The sequence below is a fragment of the Triplophysa dalaica genome, chromosome 1 (genome assembly GCF_015846415.1).
Source record: "Triplophysa dalaica isolate WHDGS20190420 chromosome 1, ASM1584641v1, whole genome shotgun sequence".
Lineage (NCBI taxonomy): Eukaryota > Metazoa > Chordata > Actinopteri > Cypriniformes > Nemacheilidae > Triplophysa > Triplophysa dalaica.
This window is the reverse complement of record NC_079542.1, coordinates 20891817-20916958: the sequence shown is the minus strand read 5'-3', so window position 1 is coordinate 20916958 and position 25142 is coordinate 20891817. Positions and strand designations below refer to the sequence as shown.

The window sequence follows — 25142 nt, the reverse complement described above, 5'->3', positions numbered from 1 at the left end:
GTTGCTAGACTATTAAGGCCTCAGTTCAACAAAGTACTGAAAAAAACACTAACTCTGGATTTAAGAAAAAAATGCTCCGCATTTTACTTCATTTAATTTACTGTAGGACAAGAGATTTCATGGATGTATGAACTCAGTTCTGGCCCTTGATCTTCCTGTAATCGCCTGTCATTTTTTTCCATGGTGCTGTGAATTGTTTTCAAGTGAAACTACAATCTACTTTTCAGACTCCACTGAACATTTTCACTTGATCACTCTGCCGTCATCTATTGTAACTACTTGAGTAAAATTGAGTTTGATTCGTTTTAAGAGCAAAGATAAGGGTTGTTACTTTAATACTAATACTAACTTTTTTTGGTCTTTTTTGTCTTCCTGTAATGCTACTTTGAAACAATGCAGCATTGTAGAAGCACTATATAAATTGAATTGAAAATAGTTCGAGCACTTATATAAAATAATAAGAATTAGTACTATTTTTTATTTTATTCTGTTTTTTATAAAAGTCTACAAATGTTTATAAACAACACGTTAAGCTCATTTTGAAAGTGTATCACTTTATCACACTTAGTTATTTTAAACGTTTACTTAAATCACAGCACAACTCTTTACAAAACACACGTTTGAATGAACAAGTCGAAAACACAGTAATTCAAATCATGATTTGTTTTGTCATGTATTTAGCATTTAGTCATTCATTTAGTTTCACGGTAATACAGAGGAATAAAGGCCCTTTAAATGGATCACCTCTAGTTTCATGTGTTAGAGGTGTGGCTCTACTGAATGGTGTGGAGGAGGAGGGTCGAGTCTCGGCGGTAGATCCGTGAACCAAGCAACCAGCGGCTGAATTTTATAGTTCACCGGGACCGAGAGAAACACGCGGGTATATACGTTTTATGGCTCATTTATAGTCACATCAACTCGCTTTCTCATCGGAGAGGGACGCAATGGCTTTAAGCGTTTTGCTGGTAAGTTACATGAATATACGATAAGTTGGGGGCAGCGGTGGTCTATCGAGGGGTAACTGTTACTGTCGAGGATTTAGTATTGTTCAAAGAAGAGGAACGCATTACCTTTAACTGTTAAATGACGAGTGCAATAAACCACTTGTTGCAAAAAATAACCTTTTAATATTTATTTGTACTCGATTTACGTTTGTTTTATTTGCTTTGATACAAAGGTGTATGAGGATTCAGCATGCGTGTCGTATGTTTGTGGTGGAGGGTGAGTGAGTTGGGGGTGGGTGAAATGGGCTCATAAACAAGGTGGTGTTGGATTGTCCATGTGTGATTTCAGTAGTCACTGAAAAGTAAACCTTACAAGTACGTGCTAAAGAGAAGAAAGGAACAAAGTATAAAAATAGAAATTTGATTTTATGTGAATAAATTAATCAACATTAAATTAACGATTGACTTTTATCATTGCCGATCATGATAACATTATTTTCAGTTGCATTAGCTGGACTTTGAGCTTTGTTTAAATGCCTCTGGCCATGTGACATTTATCCTCCTACTTTGGAGCGAAGAATTGATAATAATTAACACATTAGATAAATTACCTATTTCAAATATCACATCTATAATCGAAAACTATCAAATGGTCAACTTTAAATGTAACTTAAAAATTTCTCATATTAGTATTCTCAGGCTGAATCTTGAGTGCTATTAAACAGACTGTGATTCCTGACTGTCAGTGTTTGAGATATGAGTGAGAAGAAACATGAAAGCAGAGCTTTATTGTTTACTTGAGGTCTGCTCTGTTACAACAGCATCAGCCATTTGTATCAAAGACTAAGGAAACATGACAATGAATACCTCATTTGTCTCATCAAAGAAGTATTTGATGCTTATGTATTTTAGTTAACACGGTGTGGTTTTGTTCTGATCTTTTTGAATCAGTAGGGAGTTGACAAATGATAGCTCTCCATTTGGCATAGTTTGTCAGATGATCTGACCGTGTCACACCTTGAGCTGGTGAGGACAGGAAAACATCCTCTGCCGTGTGAACACGAGCACCGGGTTGTTGTCTGTGCCTGCACAGATGTGCAATATCCACTGCTTGAACTTGTAGACAAGCTTGTCACAAGTTTCAGTTTAGGTCATTGATATTGATGCCTTTATTGAATTTCTTGCCCGGAGGACTTGCAAGGAAGGTAAAAGAAAGCAGACCAATGTGAGATTTGTGCTTGCATTGTTTATACATTGTTTATTTTTTACTACTCTTAGTCAACTGTTTGTAATTGTTAAAAAGAATGGACTTGAAGACAAGAGTGGACATGATGAGTTTAGTCTGAAGAGCAAGTACAGAGTTTATGTAATTCAACCCCTATTCTAAGGTTTGAGTTATCACCTTGGATCACTTTGATATTATAATGATATAATTTTGATATATCACAATAGGGGGATTAAGCAATGCTAATGAGTACAGAAATACTTAAAGGTCCACTGTGTCATTTTTTTGGAGGATCCATTTATTGGAAATGCAATATTATAAATGTCACCAGAGGTGTATAAAAGAACGTTTTTATTACCCATCAATGAGCAATTTCTATCTACATACGGTATGCCCCTTTACATGGAATTTGCCTTATTTTTCCAGCCCTAAACGGACATAATGCTCTACAGAGCGTGTTCGTAAATACGCTATCTCCTTCGGCAAAGACGTGACATCTCTCAGTCCTGTGTCAGCCACCGTAGTGCTTGGAAAGGAAGGGGTGGAGTGAGTGGTTGGTTGCAATTCGAAACCTCACCGCTAGATGCCACTATATTTCATACACTGGAGCCTTAATGGTAGGGAGTTTTAAACAAACGCTGTTGTTTATAGGAATTTATTGCTGTGATTGGGCTGCTGTAGTTCATGTAAGTGTAAGCATGGTTTATTTTTATCTGAGTCTTCAATCATTTAAGAGCCCGTCTAATTCTGAGTCTTAGCAGATGCACAGTTATGTTTCCTTTACACATGGAAGACTTCATGGTTTGCTGATATGTCTGTTTGTTTTTGTGTGTTTGGTTGTATTTACACAGATATCTATACACACACTTTTACGGTGCAGCTTTGAACTTCTGATGTATACACGGCACACATATTTCCTTTGTAGCTTTGAACATTTTTGCATTCATACTGTAGATATATGTACTTTATATAATTATTTTATATTTATATTGTTTTACAGTTATATGTTTAGTTATATGTGACTTAATTATTATCCATTAGTGACCTGAATGATTTGCATTTATTTCTGTAAGTATAAGACAACAAAACAGTAGGCCGTTCTTTGGATCAATTCTAGTTCAGTATTATGTGATCATTTAAATATTAATAAACAGACGGAGAACAGAATTGTAATTTGGATATTTTATTAATGTTGTCTTTGAAGCTACAGAGACTACTCAGCTGTTTGTTTTCTGGACATACAGTACCTCCTTAAAAGCTGATCAGGTCAAAATGGAGGAGCTGGTGCATTTCCAAATTCTGTTAGGATAATGTCATGCTGAGGAGGACATTAGATTCAGCCTTTTTTCCAATGTGCGCTATTGCATGTGTTGGGTATGTTTGTAACTGATGAACAATCACTTATTTTCTGTCCAAGGTTCTTTAATCCATATGAGAATTCAGATGTTTTTTGTTAATTCGGGTGCTCATTTATGCAGTAAAATGAATGTGTTCTCATTATACACTCCTAGTAAAGCTACATCATTCAGGCTGTTATTTTCTGTCTAATCATGACCCTAAATGTGCTTCTGTTTTTCTCTCCATAGATTCCAGACAGTAGAATTGGAACTCTCTATGTAAATGATCCCTAACAAAAGGAATCTGTCATTTTAAATAAGTGTGTGTTTGCACACAACGGTCTGATATTTCATCACCATTGACCTCCTTAAGGACATTGAAATATGGCTGGACATTGGTGACCTTATGAATTGAATGAACTAATAAACAACAGTGGGGTGTAAACATCACATCCTGAATACCAAAGACACCTGGAATATAAACATCTTCAAATACGAAGCTGTAGCCATGGAAACCAAATGTAAAGTCCAATGGAAACAAGTATCCATGGTAACCAAAAACTCTGTCTGGCTCTTGTCTTCGACCATATGGATTTTTTTGGCTGGAGTTGTGCAAGCAACCATGGCGAATGAAGATGACATCACAGCACGCATCATGTTCTCATACAGTAAGTAATGCTTTCTTATCCAAAGCTATTTACACTTCATTTACTACACACAGTCCCACCTAGAGAAACCTAGAACACACAGAACAATTTAAGATTTTTTATGTACCTATGTATTTTTATAGTTCTCAGAGGTTCTTCAAATAATAAATAATTTCATAGTATTATGTCTAAAAACTAGAGCTGGACCAGAATATTTGATTATTCGAATTCCATTTCACCGCCGCACATCAAGTTTGAATTTGAGTTCTGTAAGTAATACGGCTATAAAAATGCTAGTTTGTGATTTATTATGTGTTCAACTCCATGTGCGTGTTGCGCAGATCTGCTTATGTTATCAAAACAACACAAGAGCAATTAATGAAAGATTCATCTGGATGATGTCTGACAAACCTAATATTTGGAGCAGTTTGGTACCCGGTGAGGAGGACACAGGTTGCATGTATACAATGTTTTTTTTCTTACGGTGACAGCTGAAGCTGAATGAGGAATTTAAACAGACTCATGTCCGTCATGTGTTTAAATCCGAGTTTCTGGCGCGTTTGGCAATTAAACTGCATATTGTGCCTGAACACAGGGGAGGACTTACCCATTAGGCAATTTAAGCAATCGTCTAGGGCCCCTAGCTACCAGGGGCCTCCAAAAGGAAGGTTTGGACTTAACCAATAAGCATTGTCAGCAGCCACGAAGAGCCCAAAGTAATCATCAAAATTGTCAGGATATCCCTGTTAATGTTTTACGTAATTACATCTGTGCAAAGGCACTAACCCCCCCCCCCATCATAGATTCGAGTGGACCATTCCTTTAGCACCGTATATGCGCGAGACAAGTTCGACACCAGCTAGAGAAAGTTAACTGCCCACAGCAAGAGTGTCACCATCTTGTGCATTAGCTGCAAAACGAAGATAAAGTCGCAGGGAAATAAAACAACAAAGAAACGCAGCTACATCAGTGAAGAGGAAAAAGACGATTTTGCCAGTCTCTATTCTTTCCCTACACAAACTCCACCGCTGCCCCTGCAGCAACAGCGCCTCTCTCTCCCACCAAAGTCAGACACAGCACGAGCAATGATAATGTGCTGGTGAGTATTTCTCAATGAACGCCGACAACACATTTATAATGACACATCTTACAAACAAAGAGCACTGCCCGGTTGATAGGAGAGGGCGGCCAGTTTAAAGGTAGAAAGGTTGTTGGGCACATAAATACAAAAATATAATAACGTCAGTACAGTGCTAACGATCCATACTGTACATACTAGTACAGACATTTGATCACATTTAAATGCATGAAAAACACACGGAGAGAGGGGACACTTTTTATATTATAATCCCAGATCAGGGTTTTCCTGCATTAAGAAATAGGAGTAGGCCGTCTCAGTCAAATATCGTGCCGCCTCATACTCTCGTCAAAAATACGTTTCTTCACAAAAAACACTGCGTGCATTAAGCAGATTGTCATTTTTAACTGCAGTTGCGCCACAATGGAGGTGCTGTTTTTTATTAACCAGCACAATGAGATGCTGAAGAGTTCAGTAAAAGAGCTCACGTTATATTAGGAGCTGTATTAGCTGTGTTTCACGGTGTTTTACGTTCAATTTCTTGAAAAGGTTTCCTAAATTAACTTGCAGTATATCATTGTAATGTTTTTAGCTATGATGTTGGGTCAGAACGACTCGCAAACAAATGACTCATTTGAACCAATTCGTTTACACAGAATGCAAAGGATCATTGTATCGTTCAAAGCTAAGTGTACTCCTAAATGAGCTTCACTCATTTAGTTAGACTGGTTATTTATGGGCTAAAGTCTTATTAAACGGCTTATATTAAAATAAATAAATTAAAATGAATAAATGTGATGCTTTATATAGCTTATTTGTTGTCATTTTCATCAAATTGTTTTAGAACTTTTATATACGTTTTGTTAAGAGGCTTAAAGGTATGGTAGGCCTACACACGCGTTGCACCACCTCCACCTCATTTTGAGCCAGGAAAAACCCTGATGTATTCTTTTCCCATGTTTTTCATTTGGGAATTCATTATTATTTTTAAATAGTAGTGAGTATCTGTGTTTATTAAGCTTAGTTTTCCCCTGTCACTTTGGTGAAAAGTTGTGTGCATAATTGAGCCCCCATAGACAAATTTTTCAAGGGCCCCCACATCACTAAATCCGCCCCTCACTGAACAAGAAATATAAAAAAAATCTTAACTGACCTAATAAAGAAAGGAACCAAACATCTAATTTACCTTTTGAAAAGAACTTTTATGTCTCCATCATGTTATGCATTTAAATCCTCACTCTAGCGCAATTGGCAATAAAACTATGATAGTACCTAAATGAACTTAATACATTAACAAAATGAAATAATTTGCCATTAAAAACTATAAGAAACTATTTTAATGCGAGGCGTGCCGCTTCCGGCTCGCACTGTTCTGTAGTTGATTAAAAGTTGATTAAATCTGAATGTGTCGCGTGTGCAATGGGCATATTGCACCAAAATGCGACACTGCTAGGTCATTGAGAATCGAGAGTTGATTCCAAAGGTTGGAATCGATTCCACTTTAATAGAATTCATAAGCACAAGCTCCGCCCCTTAGCTGATGTCATCGGTCAACTAAATCACATTAGTTTCTTGTCTTAAACAGTACAGACTTCAGAAAAAACTGATGGATGAAGTCTATAGCTGGGGAATGACATAACAAATTCTGCATGCATAAAAGCAATGGCTTGATTGCACACAGCAGATATAATAACATGTATCCACAAATTTAACAAATCATATTAAGTACGTTTGTCTTTTCAGACGGACTTTAAACGGACCATCTTCTCTTACTCTCTACCGACGATCTCAGTATGTACGTGAAGAGAATTACATGAATAAAGCACAGTCTCACAACTTATTTATTTGGGACAAAACTTTTTCAACATATCAAATGAGAAGATTATAAAGAACACTAGCAAAAAACGTGTGTGAGTTTATTAGTCAGTAAAGAGAAATAGAGCTACTTTGTACATGATCTCAAGAGATTTGTCTGTCATTTACACAGAATATGCACAGTATTTGGAAAATATTTGGTTAAGGTTTTTGTTATAAAAACATTCAACTATAAATAAATGTTAAAAAGTGATAGCTAAGAAAATTGTATTAAATTAAAAATGTGTACATTTTTCATAATAAATAAACATTTGTATTAAAACAGGGAATTGAGCAGGAATCGAAAACAGCATCTAGGAATTGATTTTGGTATTGATATTGGTATTGGTTTTTCTGATTGCCAAACCAGGAATTGACAAGAAAAAATCTGAATTGAACAGCCCTAGACAGTGCACTCCCTTGGGTCCGCAGCAACACACCGCCACGCTTGAAGTCTAATGGATGAACGGTTCTCAACATACTCAAAATGCAAACAGACAGACAGACAGACAGACAGAGATTCCTGCCTTTATTAGACAGAAGAATATGTCCAGCGCCCTCCTATCAAAAATGGTATTCGGACCAGCCCTACTAAACACATTCTATAATATGTCAGGTATTGTGTTTTGTATCTTAACATTGTTCGCAATCTACTGTGATCAACATATTTATTGACAGAAAAAAGTCCCCTTCATCTGATTTAGCATTTCTTTCAACTTGATTCAGTCGCCATATAAAGTCTTTAGAAAACATCTCGGTTTTCTTCCGGCGTGTGTTTTTCTGTCCCGTTTGCCCTGTCTAGGGACATGCTGTTTGACTCTGTAATGAGCGCAGAGGTAATCTGGTCCAGCAAAGCCTATTGCGGAGTCAGACACACTCATCTGCGAAAACTTAACTCTGTTTTAGGGCTACATGAACTACTACAACAGTTCTTATTCCCAAAAGACCCATTACCAGACAGGTCCAAATGTTACGTGCACTCATTTTAGCCAAACACACAGGAGGATTTAATCTTTGATTGTAAACATTTACAAGAGCTATTAAAACCATTTGCAAACCCTGGCTGGTGTACTGTACGCTGTATCACAGCCACACACAGTAATTACTAATGATAGAAAATGCAATTAGAATGGATGTATTTTAAGTTAGCATTGATGACCTCTGTGCCTTGCCAGGAAACCTTGGACATGCAACCTAGCTTAATCTTTAAAGGGTGGTTTATGTGCCAAGATTGTGTTGTTTATGTGGGTAAAACACAGATGACATGCAGAGGATCCAACATGCATTTAAATGGACTGTATGATCTAAAGGTTTAATGCTTTTGTGTAGCATGATGTTTTTTTGTGTTATACAGAGCATTTGTTCTTGTTAGAAACTGTTGTTAAAGATCCCATTCCCCACGTTTTAATAACCTCCTCCCAAAGGAATATGTCAAAAAAGGGGCGAGGCCTTTCTCAGACAAGAGGAAGAGCCGCTGGAGTAGTGTTTGGTTATCAGAGATTGTAAACATTTATCTACTACATTTAGTATTTGGAGCTACGTGCTAAACTACTTTCATCACAGTCCTACAGCTGGTAATAAGAATTCAGCTACACACATTCTAAGATAACCAACAGTCAAATAAGAGCTTTCATGACTTTAAAATCGGCTGGGAAAGCTTTTCTGTGTAATACACTGATGTGCGCGTAGCAGCCTACCTCTAAAACACTTCCATGAAACGTCCTTTGAAGTCCTGCTTGCAAGTGAATCCTGGTCATTCTGCTTGTTTTATTATCCAACTCAACTAACGCTTCTGTTATTAGTGTTAATTAATATAACCAGATTGACGCCATTATGTCCGGTGTCATTTCCCTCGCCATAGTAGGAAAATAATAACGATCTCTTACAAAGATTGACGTTTGCACATGCACTAGGAGACCTCCGTTACACTTCGATGGATCCGCATGTTTTTAAATGATAAAGTGAAGTTGACGCCATTGTTACTGTTTATTGCTAAATGCTTATGAATACACGTGTACTGAGAGAGAGGCACCGACCAATCACAACAGCCTGAGAAGCGTAAGCTCGCACATGTTGTATGCGTGGGACATCTTCACACACTCTAAGCGGGGAACCAATTATGACAGACCGTTTCGTGTGTGTACAGATGCAGAAGGACGACCGTTGAGAGAGTTCTCAGTGGAGGGTGTATATAACTACTCAACACTTCTGCTGAGCCCAGATGAGGGCAAGTTGTATGTGGGAGCCAAGGAGAACATATTCTCTCTCAGCCTGGACGACATCAGTGCAACGTATCTTCAGAGAACTGTAAGTGCATGTGACGATGTTCGTAGAAAACACTTGTGTGTGTGTAGAAGTGGATTTTTATTTTAATTGGTGTGTTTTGCAGCTCTCATGGAACACACCTGAAAGAAAAAGGACAGAATGCAGCTTTAAGGGAAAGGACCCTCAGGTGTGTGTGTGTATGCGTGTGTAAATAAAAAAACTGAAACTACAAAAATATTTGTTACTCACTTTTGTTTTGTGTTTCAGACGGACTGTTTCAATTACATCAAGATTTTACTCCATTTGAATAGCACACATCTGTATGTGTGTGGGACATATGCCTTCAGCCCCACGTGTGCTTACATTGTGAGTTCTCCTATCTGTTTGCCTCTGGATGTGTGTTTGATTTTTAATTTTCTCGTAATTGATCAGTGTTCATGTATCTCTTGAATTTGTTGTAGAACATTTTGAATTTCTCTCTGGAGAGCGGTGAACTGGGTCAACATGTTTTGGAGGATGGCCGTTTACGTTGCCCTTTTAATCCAGAATCCAGATCTACAGCTATTATAGTTGGTGAGTTTACACATGCAGAAACATCCATGCCTACATTTTACATTTCTTTTCTTTTTTTTAATACAAAGCGACCTTATCAGTACATGATCTGATTTGTAATAGCGCCATGCTCCACTTCTATATAATCTTGGCCGTGTTCAGTGAACATTATTATTTTGTTGCAAAATAATATGTTTTGTTGTATTGCAGGCGGGGAGCTGTACACGGCTACTGTCAGTAACTTCCAGGGAAATGAACCCACCATATATAGGAGTCTAGGGTCTGGCGCTCCTCTAAAAACAGAAAACTCTCTTAACTGGCTCCAGGGTAAACACACACACACATATTTAACCACAAGGGACCTCTTACGAGAAACATATCTAAAAATAAAAGCCCATATCAGTGATTACTGAACTACTCTTTCTCACGCATATTGAAACCATAAAATGACTGACTGATGCTGACTTATATTGAGAAACAGTTGTACTGTATTTTTAATGCTCCCTGTATTATTGTATAAAGACATTGTATTGGTGCTCTTTCAGATCCAGCGTTTGTAGGTTCTGCTCATATTTTGGGTTCAGATGAGGAAGGTTATGATCAGATCTACTTTTTCTTCAGTGAGATGGGGAAGGAGTTTGACTTTTTTGATAACACCAGAGTGTCCAGGATTGCACGTGTGTGTAAGGTAATGTGAAGTATTCGAGCAGTTCACACTGGATTGATAAAATTAGCATAAAGCTGATAAAGCCCACATAAAATACATTATTATGCAATTAGCCTCTTCACAGCCAAACATTTGAAGGCCAAAATGAAATCAAAATATTAACTTATAACATGCTGATGGCCATGCACAAATTAAGATTGTGTAGTAAGTAAATTGACATCATAGTTCAAAGGTATTTTCTAAAGTTACTTGTAGTACCATCAAGCATGGGCTGATTAGTGGGTTCAAGGTATACCACGGTTTATAAAGGTCACCATTTTCAAACAACTTAAAATTTATCTTACACTGTTATCAAGGTCTGAGCTGTTTTTTGTCTCATCAAAAACGGTAGTGCAGGAATCCAGGAAGTTCTGTGCTGTTTTTGTTTATGCATAATTTGATGTTTGCTCATCTGCATTTAATTTTTTATATATGCATGTATGACTATAAGTTTCATTACTAGAAAAGCAATGTAAACTAATTACTAGAAATGGGTGGGAACAAAAAAAGTGTTTTCTACTGTTCCAAATATTTTGTGTCGCTTAAAAATAAAATATATTGTCTTCAATGGGGGAAAATGTTTTTACCCAGACATTTAAAGGAACACATTTTAAAGTTGTTATTGCAACATACCGTGAAACCATTAAAAAAATTGCGAAACCGCAAAAAAATCTTGCTTGATTGAGTGTTGACGAAGCAAAATTTAGACACAATCAAGCAGGAAAATTCTAAATGTTTTCTACAGTGTTGCAGGGGTTATTATAAATTATTTATCTGTGCACAATATTATTATTTTTTAATTCATTTGCACTTGTAATCTTTAATCAAAATCCTCTCCCCTCTCAAAATCAACTCTTCACCACATGAGCTCAGCAACAAAAAAGAGGGAGGACTATACTGACTGACCAATGGCCAGGTATCTGTAGCCTTCCCCTCCAGGCCCAACTTGCCAATCAAAAAGAGAAGGGCAAAATAAACCCCCGGCCTAATTTTTTTTTCTAATTTCAAAAGCCGATACACGTCATGATACAGAAAAGAAGTTTCATGGTGACTTTAAGGTTATCACACCGGCCCATGCTTGGTACCGTGTAAATACCATGGTATATCAGAAGCAAACAGTAACTATATGTTTATAAAAGTACCATTATGTAACTATTTAGTGCCACCACTAAAACTTGGTAGGTTTTTCTTATTTTGTCAAAAGAAACAGGCCTTGATATATAGGCTGGAGTTATGAGTCCCCCTGCTGGTCATTTATATTTTCTTTGCTAAACATTTTAATAAATATTACAATAAAGGTTTTTCTTTTGTATGCTTATGTCATCAGGAGGATCAGGGTGGGGAGAGAGTGTTGCAGAAGAAGTGGACCACATTTTTGAAAGCCCAGCTCTTGTGTTCGCTCCCAGACGATGGCTTTCCGTTTAACATCATACAGGATATTTATGTGCTTCCAGCTCAAAAGCAGAGTGACACACTCCTCTATGCAGTCTTTACTTCTCAGTGGTAAGCAGAAATACAGAATATGTACATTTAGCACACACTCTTTCCCAAAGAAATTTGAAGAAGATATAATAAAGTGAAGGAAGATAAGACTGATCAGTGATAAATGCTTTGCTAAATGCTCTGCCAACAATGTTTGATAAACACATTGGAAATTATGCTGTGTGAGTTTTGAAAAAATAAAAACTTATTGTAATTTATTTCTATTCATGCTAATTAAACAATCTTTATGTCTGTTTTGCAGGAGCAAAGGTCTGGCAGGCAGTTCAGCCGTGTGTATTTTCAGCATGGATCTAGTAGAGCAAGCGTTTAATGGTCGTTACAAAGAGGTCAATCGAGAGACACAACAATGGTACAAACACACACTCTCCGTACCTGAACCACGACCTGGAATGGTGAGACAAACCACTTACTCATTAACTCACATATACACTTGATATTATCACTGGGTGTTTCTAAAGCTCTTCACCAATCTAATGTGTTTCCTTTCTTCAGTGTATTACCAATGCTTCAAGGCAGATGGGAATAGAGTCGTCCCTTGATATGCCAGATAAGGTGCTAAACTTTGTGAAAGATCACTTCCTGATGGACAGTCCGATTAAAAGTCAGGCTGTGCTCTTCACACACACTGTACGCTACACACAAATTGCTGTGCACCATGTGCAAGGCCTCCACAGGGCTTACGATGTGATGTTTATCGGCACGGGTATGTGAAGGATTTATTTTGTTATTTGGTTTGTGATGTCTGTTTTCTCCATAACTGTCATGGTCACTGATTGTCTTTTCATCATTTGCAGACGATGGACGTTTGCAAAAGGCTGTGAATGTGGCTGGTACGATGCACATCATTGAGGAGATCAGTCTGTTTCTAGAGCCACAACCAGTACATCATATAGAGCTGGACTCAACAAAGGTGTGTGTATGATTTGAATGAAGTTTAAGAAGATTTTCTGGTTGTACATTATTTTTCTTACACTCGCTGTCTCTCCTTCTCATCAAACAGGGTTTGTTATTTGTGTCGTCACACTCTGGCATTGTGCAGCTGCCAGTAGCAAACTGCAGTTTCCATAACAACTGTGGGGAGTGTATTTTAGCCAAAGACCCATACTGCGCCTGGACAGGCACACATTGCACTGATGTCACAGGAACTCCAAAACAAAAGTTGGTCTCTCTTTGATTCTTTTCACCAGAAAGCATTGAACAGGGAGTTGCATTTACTACTGCTTTAAACATTTTATTTATGTTTCAGACATTGGCAGCAGGATATAGAGATGGCAGACACCCTATCAAAATGTAAAAGCACACTGTTTCATACTGACTCTAAGAACACAGGTAAACTTGAATGTTGTTAAAAACACCCAAACACATATCGTCTGCTTCATTCATTGATTGTAATGCATAACTTTTCTCTGTTTTTCTAGTGTTACCACGTTCCTTCCCAAGTGCACTGTCGTCTGACTGCCAGCTCATTGTCGTCCCTGTGAACACTCTTCGTTTGCTGCCCTGCAAGCTTCGCTCCAACCACGCCCACAGAAAATGGCTGTACAAACCAGATGTAAGTCACTTCCTGTTTCAGAGCCCAGAAGGTGGATTGGTAGTCAGTGGCCGAGCTGGATGTGAGGAGATCTTCTCTTGTTGGTCGGAGGAGAGTGGCTTCCGGCAGCTCTTGGCCAATTACTGCGTGAGAGCAGAACCTTTGTCTGAGATGACCACCAATTTAGGACGGATGGAAGAACCTTTTATAATTCAGGGCATATCGTCAGACATCCTGTCCGGTGAATCTTCGCGCTCTGCTCAACAGCGCATCAAGACGTATGGCACTGAGCTAGCGGTGGTGTGTGTGTTGTTAGCCATGTGTGTGCTTTCCTTTGGCCTGTCTCTGGTATACCGACAGAGGGGCCGGATGAAGGAGATGCTAAGGGGAGGAGAGCAAACTGGAGGAGCCCAGAAAAGCCCAGTCAGACCTGGGGAGAGTTTACCCCTGAATGGTGGTGTGCTTCCAACCTCCCCATCAGACCACAAAAGCTACCAGACATTGGAGGAAAACTGTAGCTACATAATCTCTCCACCAGAGACTTCTTGCACAAACACATTACCACAGCAGAACTCTGTGGAAGCACAGACACTCACCCAAACACCACAGAATGGGTTTAAAGACAGTCATGTGGAGATCAGTGACATTTCCCCTCGCCCACGGGTCCGTTTGGGTTCTGAGATCAGAGACTCCGTGGTATAAATATGTGCATGTGATATGGAAATCCCACCCAAATACAATGTAACTCTCCTGATGTTCACTTTGTTGTCAATGGGCAGCTTTACCGAATGACTTTAAAGCCCTGATCACAAGTGAAAGGAGGGATAGAGATATACTGCCACTTAAGTGCGAACAGAGGTACTCTAGGCATCATTTCAGGGTGCCATGCTTTGTGTAAATGGCCAGATTTGAACTAATTTAGACAATGCCCTCAAGTCTGCTTTGAGTCGAAAACCGAAGTTAAATTTCATGTCATGTTGGAGATAACAAGGTTGTTGTTTTCTTCAAATGTAGAAAAGGGACATCTTAAAAATGCCTGGCGTCTATAATGGTACGTCGAGTATGAAGAAATTCAAAGAAGGAATATGTGCTTGAAGATAAAATGTATAAGGATGACCATTAAGGAACGATAAGGTTTCTAATTCCTTTGAATGTACATATGAAAACATGTAAAGCACAAAAGTCAACATTCATTGTTACCACATTCACAAGTGTTTAATACAGCATGGTCCAATAGACAGATTCTGGCAACATTCTACACAGAAACAATATGCTACTGTACAATAATACCATAACATAAAAAGTAAACAACATTAATTAGTACTTGTATAAGGTGTGAGGTAATGACCAGAACGAATATTGTAGATCATTTGGACACAAAAAAATTGGATACCATGTATGATGCTGCCAGTGTTAAAAAGAGTTGTTTATTGGTATATAAGCTGTTTGAGGTGTGATGGAGCTACTAGTTAGTTTTACAAACCGGTTTGGAATTGTTACAAAAAATCTTTAGGGGGACATAATTTGCATACATAACCCAGTTTAACTGTGAAATGCTTGTTTTTTAAACATTCCATTTTTCAGCTTTTGTGTACTGAATGGTAAATAGATTTTGATCTTTTATACTTTATTGACATTGTTTGACAGTTGTTTTAAACATTGTACATTCAGGCACTTTATTTTTGTCTTTCAGTGTTTGTAAGTAGTAGGTCACTGTCAGCATCCTGGGACAGTATTCTGGGCAAGATTTGTAATATTAAAGTGAAATGAGTGCAGTCCTCACAGTTTGACATGCAAAATACAATTTTGCATCAGCTAAAAAATGTTCTGTTTTTTTTCCAAAACATAGTCATATAGTGTCACCCTCTTTGAAATAATATTAAATACAGTTCAGAGTATATTAAATTAAATGCATGTAACTGTTAAAGGGATAGTCCATCCAAAAATGAAATTCTTTCGTGAAGTACTCCACTAATTCAAGGATGCCCAAAAAATGTCAGTTGCTAACATTCGTCCAAATATGTGTTCAACATTTTGGAACAACTTGACACCCTCAAGGTAAATCATGACAGAATTATCATTTTTGGGTGAGCTATCCCTTTAAAGAAATCAAATTATTTTTAACATTTATAAGATTTTGGGTAACTGTAGATATTCTTGTGCATTCCAGTGCACCTTTGTTGAATTTTAGCTAAAAGTACTGTGTAGTTATGTTATCTCGCATAACTCTGCCAGCTGGGTGATCCGGGCTAACAGGATCAACGTCATCAGGAGTGATGTGGTGTTCCTGTGGCACTCGTTCCTTTCTTATAGTAGCTATGTTGTGGAGGACGGCACACGCACCGACGATCTGTGATGCCCGTTCTGGTGACACCCTTAGATCACGGAGACATCCAAACCGTGACTTTAAAATGCCAAAAGTCCTTTTCATCATGAGCCCTGTTTGACCAAGGGTCATGTTGAAGTTATGCTGCGGTTGTGTCTCTGGGTTCTGATAGGGAGACATCAAAAAGCTCTGACAAGCATATGCTCTGTCTCCTACCAAGACGCCATCATATAGCCCTGTCCATTAACAGAAAATAAAGTAAGGTAATTTGTAAGATAAAGTATGTTCTTATAGATGACGTTTTGCCTTACCGTCCTTAAAGCGCTGATACAACACTGATGAGTTGAAAATTTGGGAGTCATGTACTGATCCAGGCCATCTAGCATCCAAGCTTGTGACCATACACTGATGGTCACATGTCATCTGTAAAGCACAGATGGAACACAGTGCAAACATCTGCATTGCATCAAAGATGACAAGTCAGCTGAAGAGTACAAAAGGCATACCTGAACATTGAGGCTGTGAGTGAATTTCTTGTCAATATAGTCAGCCTCAATCTCTCTAACGGGCTTAGAAATTGCAATGCGTGTGCAACCTATTGCTCCAATGGCTTTGGGGAATCCTTTTAATGATCAAAAACGTAGTTTAGAAAACCTTTATGTGGATAGTATTCACGGGTCGTTTATAAATCCACCTTACCAGCTATTTTACGAAAACCCTCCTTTATGGCATAAGTGGGTAAGTGACCAGGGAACACAATGAAATTGTTTATATATCTCTGAAGTGCCATGACCACCCGGCGGATAGTTCGGCAGACAGTGTTTTTACTGATCTTTTCGGCATCACCCACAGCATACAGATATGTACCGCTTGTGAAGAAACGCAAGGCAATACATAACATTTGAGGAACACTGATCGCTTGACTTCTCCGCGTCGGATTTTTAATGTGGCGCTCAAGAAGCCGACAAAGATACACGATTCCTTCCGACGAAAATCTGTAATTCTCGTATAAATATTCATCAGGGAAGGCAAGTGGGTTTTGTCTGTCTCTCAACACCCTTTCCCCACGAAGTGCTCTTTTTACAATTTGAGCTCCTAGATCCACAGGACTCTCCAGAAACGGCGAAGCCATTGCTGTGAGTAAACGTCTCACACACGGCTGTTCACAATTTCATTTACTGCCACCTACAGTTGGTACAGAGTAGACACAGTATCACGGGATACGGACTGTTGTTTGATAGGAAAGTCGCTCTAATATCCAGCAAAGATGTCGTTTACTCACTTGCATTCATTCTTTTATTTTAGTAGACAGTTGTAACTTGCTTTTAGATGAATGCTTCAGATTTCACGTACACGGTTTTCTCTCCCACAGTATATAATAAAATGATGTTAGTAATAAAAGGTACAAATATAAAACATTCGGATAAAGAAAAGTATGTTATATTAAGATAGTCATATAATCTGGAGAAACCACAACATCATTCTAATATAAATAGCTCATGAAGATGTCCTATATACCCACATGTGATGCGACTTTGTGTGTAATATTGCCTTGTGTCGTTGACATCAGGCATTCTTCAAAAGTTTATCTAAAAATATGAAAAAGGTAATTACTGTATAATTAAAATATAATTTTATATGATTTATGTAGTGATAGGCCTGCCGATTGAAAAAAAAGAAGAAAAACTAAATTGTACCACACACATTTTAGAGATGTAGATTAATTACAAGTTGGGAAATAAAATGTACAGTTTATCAAGAAGGGCACTTAAAAAGTATGAGATCCAGATATCCAGATGTTTTGAAAGTGACATTTATTTGGGCTTGTTCTGATTATTTGTAATTTATCACCACATATAAACAGAAAAAAACAACAAAAAATTCTTATGCACTGTCTTGGTGATATGCCCTTTTCAACACATTATAGACTTTGTGGTGAAACATTAGAGAATCCATGTCCAGGTCTACAAATCTACACAACGAAATATAATTTCTCATGACCAAAAGACTATCAGGCCATGTTGGTCAAAATGGCATGTTGGTCACAATGTCCTCCTCTGGTTATTTGGCCTTAGGATCCCCCTTATCGTTTGCCTTTTTCTGCTTTTGTTGCATGATTTCAGCATCTCTGAAACAAACACATACAAAATTATATTTATCTAAAATTACGCTCTTTGAATCTCAATCTATCTACAGGTGGTGGATCCATGTTTAAATCCCATACATTTCTAAATTCTTTCATAAAATTATGGGTGATGATCATTCACAAAAAGTGACAAAAACAGTCAAACAGTATGCTTAGTAGAAAAGCTTGACGATCTTGGGTTGTACCTTTGCTTACGTGCAGCTGAAGAGAGGCCGTCTTCACTTTTTTTTCCTTTGCCTTGGTCAGACTGTTTCTTTGCATTCTTCTGACGAGCAAGTTCACGCTGATTTCCCCCTACAGAACATGCATGTCTGTTCTTTAGTGATGATCTAATGTATCACTTTAATACACAAAGATCATGACAGTGAACAGCTATAAAAATGCAATTTCTTACTTAAGCATGAGTTTTGATGGCATAATCAAAACATCAAACACTACAGGAGAGATGCTACCTCTTCAGATGTCCAACCAATTGAAACATGCAAAATGGATAAATGTATAACAAAATCTTTCTTTCATGCTCTCTAAGAGCAATTAAAACACATGAATCCTTACCGGGGTTTACATAATGCATGCATGAAATAGTGACATGATGCTGAATGGATGCGAATCACACATGGATTCGGAGTTTTGTCTGTACCATTTATTAAACTAAAGCCATTTGGAGGATTCAAATGACACTGTGGCACACACCTGTTCTACATTCACCTTACCAATACCTAACTGTAAATTTATTGTTAATTACTTTGATAAAATGTTAAAAGTTTTCTCTCTCTCTTCATCTCGCTTTTGATTAACGCATCTGCATGTTGAATAAATGATAACAGTTAAACCTTTTATTAAATTTACAGTAATATTTAAGGTTACATTTGCTAACTATAATCTATTCAGTATAGCCTGGGGGAATATGGTTGAAGGAAGCTGTTCTTTGCTATCTGTAAACATAATTCTGTGTACAGTACAATCCAATCCGCGGAGATGCGTGTGCTAGAAGCTAGGCCAACGTGGCAATGAGGGCGCCAGAGAGCTTTCATAACATAAACATCTACACGCAAAACGCTACGAAAAACTATCGATGAAATTAGGAAAAACTCCCCGGTCTTACAAAAACCCCCGTTAATACAAAAAGCCTTTACAATATTTTCAAAGTTGCAATTACTCTGATATTATTAGTTACATTCTAACGTAAGTTAGCTTAATGTTAAGCATACCTCAACTTTACCAAAATAAACTAACTTCCTTAACAGCATTTACATATTTTTTGCAAGATTGACTTATAAATAATATAAGTTGTCGTCGGTTAGCCCACCACAAAACAGCACTTTGCCTGGTTAATGCCTTTGTTTAATTTCGGGGACTTTACAGAAAACAACGTACCAGGCTAGTCAGTTAGCTTTGATAACGCACTAATGGTGACAACGAATAATCCATTAAGTACTCCGTTTTACATTAATAAGTGCGAGCATAATTTCAAAACACAAGTAAAAAATAATACCCACTCGTCATGATTCCTCTTTTTTTGTCGCCAGAGCGCAAAGCTCAACCAGGCGTTAACCCGTACACTTAAGACGATGGCTGGCGCTATCACTCTGTTATGGCTAGTAGGCATGCAGCTACGGCCGGAAGTGATGCAAAATCTCGCCGTAAAATTACAATAAATTACATTAGCTAATGCCTACACCTACCGCAACCCTAAACTTACAACAATAATAAAAATATTAATTAACTGTTGCCAGAGTGACCAAAAATATGCGGTATTGAAGTGCGGGTGCGGGTGCCCAGTGGAGGTAGCTGTATCCCTTCTAGCCAAAACAGGGGTGCTTCTCAATTCTCATTTGTGCATCTCGTTTCCTTTTCTCCACACTTCAGATTTTCGGTCGAAAAAGTGCATCATTCGGCTACTTCCTATGCTACACTATTTATACTTCAAAATGACGTAGAATAGTTTAAAAGTGCGCGATTTGGGACGAAGCATATATCTTAAGCTTTAGCGTCACACCAGAGAGTCAACTAATGATGACTGTTAACATTGAACATATAAACAATAAAGTTAAATACATTCTTAAGCCCGATTTCATAATCAGCACTACAATAAAATAAGTTAAAAACATGCTTAAAAGTGGTCAGAAATGTATATAAGGTTTATAAAAGATATGTTATACATAAATATTAACTATATTAATATATTAAATGAAATCTTGACTGAACTAGGTATACATTTACAGAAAAAACTAAATTTTTACATTCATGCATGTTTGAATAGATGTGCAGGGGGGGGGGGGGGAGGGTGGGAATAACACGCGCGTCAGGTTTAGTGGATAAAACACTTCCGCAAAGGAGTGTATCCTCGCTCATGTTTCCTCAGATAGCCCCCTTTCTTATGAAGGTAAACCTGTAGCAAAACTAGAGAGGATGTAGATTTTAATTTGTGAACTTGTAAAGTAAGTATTTGTACCTGTACACTAAAATGTACACTATCAGCCCCTTTTTGAAAACGTGTAAAATAAAAAAAAAGAAACTGATGGTTAAGATTTGCACTTGAAGGACAAATTTCACAAAATCTGTCTTCTAAATTTGAAATTGCAGAAAAAAAGTCACAAATGTGTAAACGGGCATTTACAAAATACATTGGCAGATACAAACGTATTGCACTTATTTACACATTTTTATTGTGATTTTCCTGCCGTTAGGGGGCAGAGTGGCTCAGGCGCATGACGTCATCAAATGCCGCTCCTTCTCTCGCCTATGAGGTTTCAAGTGCACAAGGTAGTTTTGCAACGGGTTTATCGCGAAAGTAGTAGCAAAAGTCAAGGCAGGAAGATTTGAAACTGCAGTGACAGGTTTGAGAGGTTGTAGATGTCTTTTTGTGTTTGCAATTCAAATCCGAATCTAGGAAAACGTGTAAATATGTGCAATACATTTGTATCTCCCAATGTATTTCGTAAATGCCAGTGTCCACGAGTGCAAATCTCAACATTCAACTTCAGTTTTTTATTTTACAAGTTTTCACATTGGGGCTGTGAGTGTACATTTTAGTGTACAGGTACAAATACTTACTTTACAAGTTCACAAATTGAAATCTACATGCTCTCAAGTTTTGTTACTGATTTACCTTCATATACCTAGGGCCTCATTTGTAAAACTGTGCGTAGAAATCTTCTTATAAATTAAAGTATGCTAGAATGCTGAAAAGGCCGTTCGCAAACAAAAATGGAGATTTATCAAACCTTGCACACACACACACACACACCTGCAAACAATTTTCCCCTTATAAATCACAGCCTACCTGATAATTTTTACCCATAAATAGTCAATGCAAAGCACCCCATGAACACTGATTCCTACATTAATAAACCTGGCATCCAATCCGCTTGTTAAGCCTGACGTCACGCACCATTATGGACGTATACCGTTTCCGGTTCCAACCGCTAAGTAGATGCCTTAAAAAATATAACAAAAAACGATATAAAACGAGAGTTACGTATGTAACTACGGTTCTATGAGTTCTGGATGACCGCCAGAGGCAGTGCTTCATACTGAATCGTGTCTCTCTTTGCTCATGCACAGGTCGTGTCTAATATCAACTACGTCACACATGACCCGGAATGTCATTGGGATCAACCCCTATTTAATCCCGTGACGGGAACTGTCTATACAGAATCTTCTCTCTAGACTCCGAGTGTCAGAGCACTCTGGCGGTCATCCAGAACTCATAGAACCGTAGTTACATACGTAACTCTCGTTCTATTTCGTTCTAACTGACAGCCAAAGGCAGTGCTTACTGGTTGCCTAAGAACAGCAAGGTCGCAAGGAGGTTTCCCTCACTTTACGCAGATTTTGAAGAGTTTCACAGCATGACCTTCTCCATCGCCCCTTGGGTTGCCACGTTAAGTCTGTAGTATCTAGAGAAGGTGTGAGAAGATGACCCGGTCGCAGCTTTCCATATGTCCCTTAGTGGGACACCCTTCAATGTGGCCCAGGACATTGAGACGGCCCTAGTCGAATGACATTTTATGTGCTTTGGTACAGCAAGGCCTTTGTTCTTGTATGCCTGGGAGATTACTTCCCCCTCCCAGTGTGACAGCCTCTGTTTTGACAAAGGCTGTCCTTTTTTGGTCCACCGCTGCAAAGGAAGAGCTGGTCCTGACCCCAGTATTTCTCTGTGGCCTTCAGTTTGCCTGCAGTGCCCGCACTGGGCGCTGTAGTTCAATACGATCGTTATCTTGTGCAACCATAGAAGGATTAAGTGCTGTCAACTCAATTGACTGGTTCTGGAAAAATGCTGAGAGCCTTTTGGGAAAGAATGAAGATAAAGCCACAACAACAGCATAGTGTTGTCCAGGTTCCAACACATGCAGGATGTGCTGACTGACAATGCATGGAGTTCACCAACACGTTTTGCAGATGTTATTGCTAAGAGGAAGTACAAATAGTGGGTTCCCCTGTTGAAGGTTTGCGGCAAGACAGAAACTCTGCCACATTGCCCTGATGCTCTGAAACAGAGGGAAGACCCATATCAGAAGATTTTGTGACACCTTCAGGGACTGGCTAGACCTCGTACCCCCCTGATGATTGATATGATACACAACTGATGTGTTGTCCATTCTCATGAGGATGTGACAGCTCTGTAAGGCTGGTCCAAAGTGCTCCAGAGCTAGTCATACCGCTATCAACTCCAAAGTATTTATGTTCTTTGAGGTTTGTTCGGGTTTCCTGTTCCCTCTGGCTATCCTGTGTTGACCACACAGAGCCCCACCCTGTCAGGAAAGCGTTGGTCGGTACTACTTCTCGACGGGAGGGAATCATCCCCAGAGCTACACCTCTTATTAGAAATAATCTCCTCCTCCAACGTTTTAAGGTAAGGAGGCATCGCTCCGTCAGTTTGACAGGTCTGTTCCTGTGAAATGTAAGCTTCAAGTGTAGACTGTTCGCCCACCTCATGCCAGCATGCCCATCAACCTGAGCACCAATCTGAGCGGAAGCTGGACATGTCTCCGAAACCGTCGAAGGAGGAGCAATATGTTGTCCAGTATCTGGGGTGATGGTGTGGTTTTCAACTATTTTTAGTGTAGAATGATGCGATAAATTTTACAATTTTACATTTTACAGACTGGCTTGGGACCAGCTGACTCTTGCTGTAGTTCACTTTGAGGCCTAATCGAGTGATACGAGAAATCAACCGCTTGCCCTGTTCTATTGCTTTCTCCCGAGATGGAGCACATTGAACCTAATCTTCCATATAGGGGAGAAGTTGTACTTCCTTGGCCTAAATCGGTGATAAGGCAGCTGCCATGCATCTGGTGAACACTAGAGTTTACAGAGATAGGCCAAATTGAAGGACCCAGAACTGGAAGATCTGACCTTGTAATGCAAAGCGTAGAAATTGTCCGTGCTGCGGAGCCATTGGAATGTGAAAATACGCATCCTTCAGGTCTCTGGGAACTCTGGCACGCCAGACTTGGAACCACCGGTGTGATATCCAATCACACACAATCAATCTCACACACTTCATCATATACACTCATTCTCACACTCATACATCCTCACATACATTCGTTCTGGCGTGGGAGGCAGGGCTGGAGGTCACGGAGGCAACGGCTCGGGGAACTCTGGCAAGCCAGACGGGACCGGGTCGGGGAACTCTCCCATTCCAGACTTGGAACCACCGGCGTGACAGCCACGATGACTGGAGACTCTAGATTGGCTTCCATCTTGCGAGCAGGCTCTGGACTGGCGGTCATCTTATGAAAGGGCTCTGGACTGGCAGCCATCTTGCTAACGGGCTCTGGACTGTCCGCTGCATATTCCGGGCCACCACCTCCCACAAAAAAAAGAGCCGAACTCCTCCTGAACCTCGCCCACGGTGAGATAGGAACCAGTGCTCGGAAGAATGTAATCCATAAATTCAGCTAGTGACCCTCTAGGACCATTGCGGATGAGGTGTTCTTGAAGTGGTCAGTTTAATCCATAACAGAAAAAATCTATGAGTGCGTAGTCTTCGAGATCAGAGTAAAATGAAATTTCCAGAAAGTCTTGAATATAGTCCTCCAGGGTATGGTTACCTTGCCTCATGCTGACAAGGGATACTGCTCGTTTATGTTCCTGTTCATACCATAGATGTTTTGTTTTGTTTCCCCCTTGTGGGTTTTTGTGTCATGTTTTTTCATTGTTAATTAAAAGTCTTCTTAACCCCTTACCCATTGTCTGCGCCTGGGTCCTGCATTCCTTTGTTTCTGTGTCTGCCTACATTTCATGAATTAATGATCCAGCCATAAATGGACCCACCAGACAGCGGGATCGCAGCGGGAGGGGTCGATGCCGCCGGGCTTAAGCACTCAAGTGAGCTAGTTCTCAAGTATTTCAGAAAGAAAGAGGATCAGATGTTCCATAAAGTTGATCAGACAACCTTGCCTGATGAAGTGGACTGTGCTCGACTTCGAAGTACACTCGGCATAATTGTTTGTGGTATGATTAATAATTCAAAAGTGAAACTATATTGAATGTTTTTTTGGGACTATTTTGTCAGTGTTATAGATACCTTTTTTCTTTCATGTTATGACAGGACATTCTCCTTTGACTCCAGAGTACTTTATGTTATCTGTGGACAAGGTCATAGTTAACAGCCACATCACCATCTTCAGTGATGCGGTCAGGTTGATGATTTCCTCATACTACTGCTTGAAAATTTCCTTTCCATCTGACCAAGGAGCAACACTGGAATGCAGAGGTGAGAAAGAAGCTAGAGTCAGTCAACATCCAATCACACACACGTTTGCACAGCTATCTTTATGAGGACATACATTGACACAATGCAATCTCTAGCCCCTTACCCTAACTATCAGAACTGTGTACCTGACCCTACCCTCAACCTAAACCTAACCTGAACTTAAACTCTTAAACAGGGTTTTGACCCTCAAACAGCCCTTTAAAGGGGTCTCAGAAAGTGAGGACCGGCCAAAATGTCCTCACTTCACTCTCTTAGTCCTCACTCTGCTGGTCTAAAACTCAAACTGGTCCTCATAAAGATA

General features: G+C 39.0%; 2 protein-coding genes across 2 annotated transcripts; one reads left to right on the top strand and one right to left on the bottom strand.

Annotated features, from left to right (window-relative positions):
* Positions 1-824: 824 nt before the first annotated feature.
* On the top strand, positions 825-15272 carry sema4bb (sema domain, immunoglobulin domain (Ig), transmembrane domain (TM) and short cytoplasmic domain, (semaphorin) 4Bb). The gene is made up of 15 exons (XM_056754205.1): positions 825-965; positions 3756-4174; positions 9232-9392; positions 9475-9537; positions 9618-9716; positions 9812-9923; positions 10113-10229; positions 10448-10590; positions 11936-12111; positions 12353-12503; positions 12604-12814; positions 12906-13021; positions 13112-13269; positions 13358-13440; positions 13530-15272. The coding sequence occupies exons 2-15, from the start codon at positions 4015-4017 to the stop codon at positions 14342-14344; spliced, it is 2565 nt and encodes an 854-aa protein (XP_056610183.1). The 5' UTR covers positions 825-965; positions 3756-4014; the 3' UTR covers positions 14345-15272.
* On the bottom strand, positions 15051-17108 carry harbi2 (harbinger transposase derived 2). Its single transcript, XM_056754217.1, has 4 exons — positions 16668-17108; positions 16475-16590; positions 16280-16391; positions 15051-16204 (listed from the first exon to the last, which is right to left on the bottom strand). The coding sequence occupies exons 1-4, from the start codon at positions 17098-17100 to the stop codon at positions 15834-15836; spliced, it is 1032 nt and encodes a 343-aa protein (XP_056610195.1). The 5' UTR covers positions 17101-17108; the 3' UTR covers positions 15051-15833.
* Between the last annotated feature and the right edge of the window lie 8034 nt (positions 17109-25142).

Excerpts from the sequence above, each read along its gene's own strand:
- harbi2 (XM_056754217.1), bottom strand. The coding sequence starts at position 17,100 with ATGGCTTCGCCGTTTCTGGAGAGTCCTGTGGATCTAGGAGCTCAAATT. Across the intron at positions 16,392-16,474 it reads CTCACAGCCTCAATGTTCAG|ATGACATGTGACCATCAGTG; the intron begins GTATGCCTTTTG and ends TGTGCTTTACAG. Across the intron at positions 16,205-16,279 it reads GTATCAGCGCTTTAAGGACG|GGCTATATGATGGCGTCTTG; the intron begins GTAAGGCAAAAC and ends GTTAATGGACAG.
- sema4bb (XM_056754205.1), top strand. The coding sequence starts at position 4,015 with ATGGAAACCAAATGTAAAGTCCAATGGAAACAAGTATCCATGGTAACC. Across the intron at positions 9,393-9,474 it reads CAACGTATCTTCAGAGAACT|CTCTCATGGAACACACCTGA; the intron begins GTAAGTGCATGT and ends TGTGTTTTGCAG. Across the intron at positions 12,112-12,352 it reads GCAGTCTTTACTTCTCAGTG|GAGCAAAGGTCTGGCAGGCA; the intron begins GTAAGCAGAAAT and ends TCTGTTTTGCAG.